Source organism: Staurois parvus, unplaced genomic scaffold (assembly GCF_062004578.1).
Source record: "Staurois parvus isolate SC_StPar_1 unplaced genomic scaffold, SC_StPar_1.0 ptg001145l, whole genome shotgun sequence".
Classification (NCBI taxonomy): Eukaryota; Metazoa; Chordata; class Amphibia; order Anura; family Ranidae; genus Staurois; species Staurois parvus.
In genome coordinates, this window is record NW_028318941.1 from 356,916 (window position 1) to 367,500 (window position 10,585).

The 10,585-nt window shown below is 43.7% G+C and overlaps 1 protein-coding gene across 1 annotated transcript in view; it reads left to right on the plus strand.

The window, feature by feature from the left end:
* GARS1 (glycyl-tRNA synthetase 1) overlaps window positions 1–4,905 on the plus strand; it is a 91,689-nt gene extending 86,784 nt beyond the window's left edge. The window contains exons 16-17 of the mRNA XM_089659262.1: window positions 209–399; window positions 4,626–4,905. Coding sequence (XP_089515388.1) covers window positions 209–399; window positions 4,626–4,751 — 317 coding nt within the window. The 3' untranslated portion in view covers window positions 4,752–4,905. The remainder of the gene's footprint in view (window positions 1–208; window positions 400–4,625) is intronic.
* Window positions 4,906–10,585: the final 5,680 nt, after the last annotated feature.

A 10,585-nucleotide genomic window follows, 5' to 3' on the forward strand; every position in this document is an offset into this window, starting at 1 on the left:
AAATGGATGGCGCTATATAAGTACCTGAAATAAATAAACAACTGTCGCCTGGTATTGCCAGAAATACCACTTATGATCATAGTCTACAAGGGTTTTTCACAATTGTATAGTATGGTGTAGTCTTGAATGATTGTACATTATAAATTTATCTGTGCTGTTGGTCTCAGATTTCTGATGGAAAATCCCTGACTTCTCGTTTTTTGTGCAGCTGAAGCTTTAACAAGGAATGGAGTGTCGCACAAAGTGGACGACTCCTCTGGGTCCATCGGCCGCCGCTACGCCCGGACGGATGAGATCGGTGTAGCCTTTGGTATCACAATAGACTTCGATACAGTAAATCGCACGCCACACACCGCAACACTTAGAGACCGGGACACAATGCGGCAGATCCGAGCTGAGGTATGAGCATTTATTACATGGAAAGCACAAATACTTGCAACTTCTGCAAAAGCAGATTGTTAGGTGTTATAGTGTACTAAAGTGATAATAAACCAAAAAACAAAATTGTAATATATTGCAGCTTACCAGTCATTTGATGTGGTACCTGCATTAGTTTTCTTTTTTTTTTTTCTTTGGAATTTCCCCCATGTTTTCAAATGATCTGGCCAATAACTCATCTATATTAGAGCACCCCCACTCTTGATGTAGGAGCAACAGACACCTCTGAACAGAAGCATTGCTAATCTGGGGGAGGGGCGTGTTAGATGTACTAGCAGATTTAGATACACTAACAAAGCCAAACTTCGGCTACCACTTTATAAGCAGTTACAGCTCCATTTTGTTTCTCCTTTTTGGGGTAAAGGGTTTACATACATCTTGATCATTGTAGGCACCCCTCTGAGTGGTAAATGGTTTGTCTCATCCCTCTATCTGCTATATCTGACATCATGACAGCATTGTCTGCTGAAAAACAGACTTACTGGTGAGATCAGCAGGTGAAAATAAAGGAAAGAGAGCCTAAAATGAAAACTAATGCAGCCATCACATCTAAGAATTGGTAAGCTGCATTATGTTTGCTTTAACCATAGCAACCAATCAGTCCATCTACTACTGATCTGGCTTCAGTAAAGTGAATTTTGATTGGTTGGTATGATTTAATTATATTTAAGTATTTATAATACTTCTAATTCTTTCTGAAATCTGCTGTAGTGATCTGCTTCCCATTAAGGAGATTTCCTATTCACTTCCTGTACCAGAGACACAACAGGAATTGAGTCGAAAGCTCTCTCTTTTAGACGAGTCTCATCTGCTTCCATTGAAAGATTTCCCCCCACCTCCTGTTGCAGTAACAATTGTACAATTTTGAGTTTGCTATAGCTTTCTGTTTTGGTAAAAATGGCCACCAGAATTTGGAGAGGGTGTGCCTCCCCAGCAGGGACTCCGAAAGCAAACAAAACCTAAAAAAAGATCATAACCCTTCATTCAAATAAGAAAGTGTGGACTGTAGATACTTTTCTAAAGACCCATTCACCTTGCTTATTCAGGCCAAAGGGAGGGTGTTCTTAAAGCTCAACCCCTGACCATATTATATTCCCCCTTAGCAGCATTCCCCACTGCTCCTTCCTTTGGTGCAGTTCCTTAGAGGTAGTGGTGATGTCACTCCCTTTGCCTCGGTCAAGCTCAGGCTTTCTGATGGAAGTTAGGCTCTCACTAACCATTATACTCCCACAGCACAGTCCTGTCTGACAGCAGAGGAGAACTTGATTTTCTCTACTGTGGTTGAGTGACACTTACAGGTCTTCTCCCTCCCCCAGCCCTTGACTGGACGGTGAATGGATGAGCAGCAGACTGACAAACTCGTCTTTCCTTCACTCTGCACACGTCTCCTGCAAGTGTGCTCTTTATTGGCACATAGGGCACAACTGATTGGCTCCTTGTGCTGCTTCTTCCTCCCCCAGCCTGAGGTCTGCTTTACAGAGACCGGTACCAAGTCAAATTCACCTACTTACACTGCTACGTTTTTTTTTTTGTTTGTTTTTTTTTTTAAAACGGATAAAAATGCTGGTAATAGCTTTTTTTTTTTTTTTTTTTTTTTTTTTTTTAGTAGCATTTTAGAAATGTTAGCGTTTTTATTAGCTTTTTTACAGTACATTTAGGGGGAAAAAAAATTAAAATAAAGCTGTTAACTTTTTTTTGTTTTGTTTTTTTGTTTTCTACCTAAAAAAGAACTCTCCAGCTTGACAAATGCTACTAGCCTAAAATAGTGTTTATGCGCACATAGGATAACACTATTTAGCTTCTAGGAGCAGAAAAAAATGCTAATAGCTTTAGGAGCTTAAAAAAAATGCTAGTGTGCATGGAGCCTTAAAGTGTTAATAAAACCCAGGACCCTGCATTCACTATATCTGGTCTCCCCGGACCGTACATTCACTTTATCTGGTCTCCCCGGACCGTACATTCACTTTATCTGGTCTCCCCGGACCGTACATTCACTTTATCTGGTCTCCCCGGACCCCGCATTCACTATATCTGGTCTCCCCGGACCGTACATTCACTTTATCTGGTCTCCCCGGACCCTGCATTCACTATATCCGCTCTCCCCGGACCCCGCATTCACTATATCTGGTCTCCTCGGACCATACATTCACTTTATCTGGTCTCCTCGGACCGTACATTCACTTTATCTGGTCTCCCCGGACCGTACATTCACTTTATCTGGTCTCCCCGGACCGTACATTCACTGTATCTGGTCTCCTTGGACCCTACATTCACTATATCTGGTTTCCCCAGACCCTGCATTCACTATATCTGCTCTCCCACAGGACACACAACATGGAAATGCAATTATTTTAGTAAATATAAACTGCTAAATACCTTTTCTCATCAGCAGTATATAGCAGTCTTGTGACTTATATCAGTGTTCAGCAGAGCACTGGTTAAAGCTTGTAGGAGGAGTTTTCTCTAGGAGGATGAAGAACCCCTGACCTCTCTCTGGACAGTGTTGATTGGCCCTGTGCTGATCACATGCACTCTCCCAAGAAAAAAAAAACTTCTCTAGCAATACACACCAAGCTGAGCATGTGTAGAGTGTCTCCACAAGATATGTCTTATCAGGAGATGAGGGGAGCATTGGAAGGATCAGAGAAGTCAGGATCAAACCGCATTTTTACACAATGCAGAGGATTAACCCCTTAGGTTCCACAGTGAGTATAACAAGCATGATTTACTGCATCTACAGACTGATTGTACTGTTGTGGGTTTAGTAACACTTTAATGAATGCAGAGCCAAACTCCTGCCAGACTTTTTCTTTTCTTTTTTTTTCCCACGAGGTCAATCTTATTTTATTAAAGTTTTTATAAATGGGATGTACAGATACAAAGCATAGAAGACATACAAAGGTTGTGAGGTTCAGACCTCCCAAAATGGTAAATTATACACATAATATCTGTATAGAAACTCAGATTCCAGTAGTGACGAGCAGAGGCACCGGTGAATAAGTATTACTGTTTGGATCATCTAGATAGGAATTGGGAAGGCAACAACCCGACTTAAGTAGTAAGATGCTACCTTCTTCTGGTGACCTAGTGAAAAGTGACACAATTGGATTGGCAAGTTCCTCTACTGGTAAGAAAAGGATACTTGAGCCTATAAGGAATGTGGCCATTGGCAAGAGAAGAGATTGCGAAGTAGAGAATAAAAAAGGAAAAGTCAGGAAGAGAGCAACGGGGGGATAAGAAGAGGAGAGGGAAGTTTGAGATCACTCCATCATGGCTAGTTGAATTTTGGGGTGATATTCTTGATCCAATCCTGAAATCCAGATAAGTAACAGAACATAGACCAGGAGTTCCAAGTTTTACTGAACTGTTTTTCCCTGCAACTGCCAACGTTCCAGGTCCTTGATAATATCAAGTTCAGTTGCCTGTTCTACTATTGGAGGTATAGAGGTTGTTCTCCAATAACTGGGATTGATCGTCCTGGCCGTGACTAGGAAGTGCCCAAGGAAATATTTTTTGCAGAGTTGCCAGGTTCAGGAATCATGGAGAGGAGTGCTAATGTGGAGAGAACGAGATTTCAGTAGACATGAGCTTGCAGTAGACATTAAGGATTCAGAAACCAAAATGCATTGATAGCAGGGTGGCCCCACCACATATGAAGCATGGTGCCCGTGCGTGTGTGTGTGTGTGTGTTTTGTTTTTTTTTTAATGGCTGTCTGAGCCTTCTTATCCCAGTGACCACTGTTGCCCACATTTCTGCTGTGGTTGTCACAGAGACAGGAAGGAAGGAAAATCTCCCCAATATGGGGTCACGGACAACTGGTCAACATTTTTTCTCGGAAGGGATTCTTTTCTGAAAGGATTAAATAGGCTGTCGGTGCTGACCACCTCTTGAGAATGCCTGTTTCCAAGCTTTATAGTACTGATCTTAGGCTGCAGTACTTCAAAGAATTGACCTAACACAAGTATACATGTAAGGATTGATGACTTCCCTTACTCCAATTATTTTCCAAGTCAGTGATCTGGGATAGAGACCGCCAAAGTCTAGCATTTAGGAGGTCAATGAGAGCAACTCATGTATATATGTACAATGAATAACCTTAACTGCCACTGGAAGTAAAATGCAACCAGCACCTTATCTGCATCGTGACAAAGACGTGACCCCTTACATAAATGTTTTTCTTATGCAGATATCTGAGCTCCCTGGGATCATCCGAGATTTAGCGAACGGTTGTCTGACATGGGCGGATGTGGAGAACAAATATCCAGTGTTTGAGGGACAGGAGACCAGCAAGAAGGACTCAACAGAAGAGTAGACCAAGATCGGGGCCACTTTTTACCGCCAATGTTAATATTCATTGTTTTATCCATTTGACATGTAAGGGAAACAAGCATTGTACAGTGCTTACAGGGATACTGCTTAATTATTACTTTCAAATCCAAACTCTGCCATTAAACTCATGATGATAATACTTGTCTTTTTCTCTATTTGTATTTGTAATAATGTGTGTAAGGTTTTGTCAGGTAATGTGACTTGTGAATGTCCTGCAACAGAACACTGGATAGTGACTGCGAGAGGTAATGACAATTCCTACATCTTGGCCACGTGTTTTAAAGCAGAACTTCACTTTCTGTCTACACTATTTTAATCTTTATGCTCCTAGCACTGGTAAATAGATAGGAAATTTATATTAAATTTACTTGTTTTTAAACTTTTTTTTTTTTTTACATTTCCTCAGTTGCTTCCTAGGCAAATGATGTCATACATCCGGGGAGTCCTCAGGAGGGGAGGAAGGGTTTTCTTAGCTAAGTACACCCTCCTGCCTGCTTACCTGCGCTAAGAGCAAATGGATTCCAGGAAGTAAATGCTACATAAATCACCTGCTCAAGATGGTCGAGGCCAGAAATGCTGGGGTGGGGGGAGGGTTCAACATGATTTTTCAGCAAAATAAAACAAGGAGATGTGGATGGATGGGCAAGTTTGCTTTAAATATAAACATTGAATTAAAGAGCATTTTTGGTTTGTGGCGCTCCAAACGTAATGAAGTTCTGTTTTAAAGTAAAGCCCTTTTTTCCATCGTCCATTGCGAGACACAATTCAGAGGGGTTATGCTGCAGCCTACTGGGACATTAGTAAACAATTTCAGATAGAAAGCAGAGCAAAATGGCTGGAACCTTATACTTTGTGAGTGCTTGCTAAAGACACGTATACTTATGTCCCGCATAGGTCCGTACAGATGCACAGGAGGCTAAGCTGCTGGAATGCCAATACAATAACTTATCCAAAGAGTATTTCACTCATTTGGCCTTTGGAGGACTTTGCCTCTTTGGTCCCACACTGAACGCTGTTATCAGTAGCCTCACAGTAGATCAGAGCATACTCCTGCCCCACCACAGGAGGTCTAGGAAGAGCTAGGCTGACCACCAACCTTCTTCGTCTAGTTTGCAGTAGGTTCCCCCAGGCCCTCTTAGTTCTAGCCCTACAGGTTGCAACAGAGTCAGGCTCAAAGTTCAACTAGCCCCTCTGCATGAAGGTGTGCCCCCACTTCTTTACGTGGGGTGCAGATTGTGGCCGAGGGCAGTGTGTTCCCATTTACATCCACAAGCTAATCCTTTGCTTCTGGGGCCCCCTTCAGTTGCTCCTTATTTCTCCTGTGATTTTGTACAGGACAGCACACTTTTCCTGTCACTTCCGCTGGGAAACCTCCCTTGAACATGAACAACCTCTTGTGGTATATGATTTATCCTCTACAAAGTGTCTCCTTGACTCAGAGGGTCACCTAAAACCAGCTGTAGCTCTCACCAACTTGGACAAGGACCTGGATTCTCCGTCACCCGTCAACTCCTGTTGCTCCTCAGAGCACTGACACCTGTGGTCAGGCTATTGCCATCTTCTGGCATCTCCACTGTGGAATGCTTTGGTAAAGTTTCCTTTTTGAAGCCCAGTAAACAATCGCTTCCCTAGGGGCCTATCTTCTGTAAGATCTTCCCAGTGTGGGTCTCACAGGGTTTAAACACTGGTGGTCACTTATTGTTGGAGGGTTAGTTGTCAAAATTAAACCTTAAAAGGTTCACACCTTGTTTATCTGTAGCTCCATTGTTGGCAGGCAAGGGTGTCGATGAGGATGTTTGTAGTTCTCACCCTTCATGTCTTTCAGTGGTCCCCATCTCATCAGCCTGGAGTCTGAGGTCTTTTTGTCACTCCTGTTTTACATTTGCCACAATGTCTTCCTTGCACCTTCTTCCCTGTCACATTGACGTAGTGGGGTTCAAACCTTGGGATCTCTAGTGGGCTCAGGGGTCTTTTTGTAACTCTGGAGGCTGTTTGGGTACAGGCATCTTTCTGGGTACTAATACAGTACATTCTCTGGTAAACCTTGCTTAGTGAGGTTAGTTGTCTGGATAGGCAACCTTCTTTAGCCCTTGACCCATAGGGCTAGGTATGGTAGACTCCGACCTCCCCAGGCAGACTGGGTGGTCTTTTCTTGCTATTTTTTTCTACTAGGTTCCCCTTAGGATCTACACTATAATGGCAAAGGTATTGGGACACCCCTCCAAATCATTGGATTCAGGTGTTCCAATCACCTCAATGGCAACAGGTGTATAAAATCATCACCTAGGCATGCAGACTGCTTCTACAAACATTTGTGAAAGAATGGGTCACTCTCAGGAGCTCAGTCAATTCAAACGTGGTACCATGATAGGTGGCCGCCTGTGCAATAAGTCCATCCGTGACATTTCCTGGCTACTAAATATTCCACGCTCAACTGTTAGTGGGATTATAACAAAGTGGAAGCAACTGGGAACAACAGCTACTCAGCCACCAAGTGGTAGGCCATGTAAATGACAAGAGTGGGGTCAGTGTATGCTGAAGCACACAGTGCGCAGAAGTCGCCAACTGTCTGCAGAGTCAATAGCTAAAGACCTCCAAACTTGGTGTGGCCTTCAGATTAACACAACTACAGTGTGCAGAGAGCTTCATGGAATGGGTTTCCATGGCTGAGCAGCTGCATCCAAGCCTTACATCACCAAGTGCAATGCAAAGCGTCGGAAGCAGTAGTGTAAAGCACTGCATCCACCACTAGACTTGGAGTGACCAATCACGCTTCTCTGTCTGCCAATCTGATGGATGTGTCTGGGTTTGGCAGTTGCCTCCTTTACAGTACTTGCCTGACCTCATTGTGCCAAGTGTAAAGTTTGGTGAAGGGGTGATTATGGTGTGGGGTTGTTTTCCAAGTGTTGGGCTTGGCCCCCTAGTTCCAGTGAAAGGAACTCTTAAGGCATCAGCATACCAAGACATTTTGGACAATTTCATGCTCCAAATTTTGTGGGAACAGTTTGGGGATGGCCCCTTCCTTTTCCAACATGACTGCGCACCAGTGCACAAAGCAAGGTCCATAAAGACATGGATGAGCGAGTTTGGGGTGGAGGAACATGACTGGACAACCCCATAGAACACCTTTGGGATGAATTAGAGCGGAGACTGCGAGCCAGGCCTTCTCCTCCGACATCAGTGCCTGACCTCACAAGTGCCTGTGCTTCTAGAAGAATGGTCAAACCTTCCCATAGACACCCTCCTAAACCTTGTGGACGGCCTTCCTAGAAGAGTTGAAGCTGTTATAGCTGCAAAGGGCGGGGCCAACTCAATATTGAACCCTACGGACTAAGACTGGGGGACCATTAAAGTTCATGTGCGTGGAAAGGCAGGCGTCCCAATACTTTTGGCAATATAGTGTATATCTTCAGGAGGTTCTCTCCAATGTGTATTCAGTTGGCCATGTCAGATTGTTACTCTTTTGTTTCTGCTGGAAAATTATTGCTCCACCTGTTTTGATGGTTTCTGGTTGATCTGCTTCCTGCTGACAGTTTTTCCCTTCTGTGTGTAGTCCTTCCTCTTTGGCAGTGACCTTCTGCAACATTTGGTTGATCCCTGTGCTCTTCCTCTGTAGATCGACTTAGCAGGTTCCCCTATCTGGTAGTGGACCTGACCTCATTCATTCAGTCTTCATATTTATGTGTTGTCCTTCAGGCAGTTCCTGGGCTGCATTGAGGCCTTTTAGTGTTTGCTGCTGTGTTGCCCATGACCATGCATTGGGAGCTTGCCGGTACCCAATCGTTACTGTGCTGGCAGTGGGCTGTCAGCACAGTAAAGTGTTTACCTAGGGGTGCATGTATGCAAACGCTTAGCATTTAATCCCACCTCCTGTGAAGCCACATATATGCGCCAGGTCGCCAGGAAGTGGTTCATTTTGGAGAAATGAGAGTAAACTTGTTTATCTCCATTCTCTCTACACAGTCTCGGGTTGATCGAACCTCTTTATCGGCACACTTTCCACACTCAAATAATGGGGGGCCCTAAATCTGTAGCAGGGTGACTCGTTACCATGCTACAGGACTTGTGCAACCACCACAAACGCTGCTCCACTGGACACCAGCAACCCCCTGTCCTGCTTGTGCAGGATCAGCTGTCAATCACTATGAAATAGGAGGGTACAGTCCGTCTGAGGGTGTCAGCTGGTATTTCGCATGAACTGCTTCCCCGCTGCCAACAGGAAGACAAAGTGTTAAAATCTTATATTTAATCAGCTCATTTCAAATTCGTATTATGCTTCTTTACCGACCTTCATCTACCCCCCTTACATTGGCTGCATCTGTCCAGTAGCGCACAGCAGGAAGGAAACTGGCCGCTGTGCTTCATCTTTGTGTTTTGCTGTATGAGAAAAGTACTTAAAATTGCAGCATTTCCTTCCAGCCAAATTAAGGCCATTACAAGTGTCATTACTGCCACCTTGTCCAAAGCCTTCATACTGCTATGTGTGTCCTTGTCCCTGAACAATTATAGGGAATAACCAAACATTCCCTTCTGCAGGAGGCACGCGCACCGTGAATATGAATAGTCCGAGCATATAATAGCCACTGCACCCCGAGCCAAATACATCCAAAACCAGCATTTTGTTCATTTATCTCCAGTGTGGATATACAGTGAAGGAAATAAGTAGTTGATCCCCGGCTGATTTTTTATGTTTGCCCCTCACAAAGAAATGATCAGTCTAAAAATCGAATGTTCGGTGTATTGTAACACTGAGAGGCAGAATAGCAACAACAAATTTAAAAGAAATGCATGTTTAACAAATGATGACTGATTTGCATGTTCATGAAGGAAATAAGTATTTGATCCCCTTCACAAAACATGACTTAGTACTTGGTGGCAAATCCCTTGTTGGCAATCACAGAGGTCAGATGTTTCCTGTAGTTGGCCACCAGGTTTGCACACATGTCAGGAGAGATTTTGTCCCACTCCTCTTGGCAGATCCTCTCCAAGTCATTAAGGTTTGGTGGCTGACGTTTGGCAACTCGAACTTTCAGCTCCCTCCACAGATTTTCAATCGGATTTAGGTCTGGAGACTGGCTAGGCCACTCCAGGACCTTAATGTGCTTCTTCTTGAGACACTCCTTTGTTGCCTTGGCCTTGTGTTTTCGGTCATTATCATGCTGGAACACCCATCCACGACCCATTTTCAATGCCCTGGCTGAGAGAAGAAGGTTCTCACCCAAGATTTGACAGTACATTGCCCCGTCCATCGTCCCTTTGTTGCGGTGCAGTTGTCCTGTCCCCTTAACAGAAAAACACCTCCAAAAGCAGAATATTTCCACCACCATGTTTGATAATTGGGATGGTGTTCTTGGGGTCATAGGCAGCATTCCTTCTCTTTCAAACACAGCGAGTTGAGGCCAAAGAGCTGGATTTTGGTCTCATCTGACCACAACACTTTCAACCAGTCGTCCTCTGCATCATTCAGATTAGAGATGAGCGAATTTCTCAAAAATTCGATTCGGCTGATTCGGCGAATTCCAGTATGAAATTCGATTCGATGCGAATTAATTCGCTACAAATTTAACTTATTAAAAGGGTTTCTAGGCTTCAGAGAGCCTTTAAATTAGTGCAGAACACTGTACCTTTAATTTAAATGCCCTTGGAGATGAAAACAAATGGAAACAAATAGATACAATGTTTCAACCGCTGTATGGAGTGAGTGTCCCAGAACTGTCATAAATAGTCTATTTCTGACAGTTCTATGACATTCCCTCCATACAGCGGTTTCAACCGCTGTATGGAGTGAATGTCCCAGAACTGTCATAAATAGTCTAT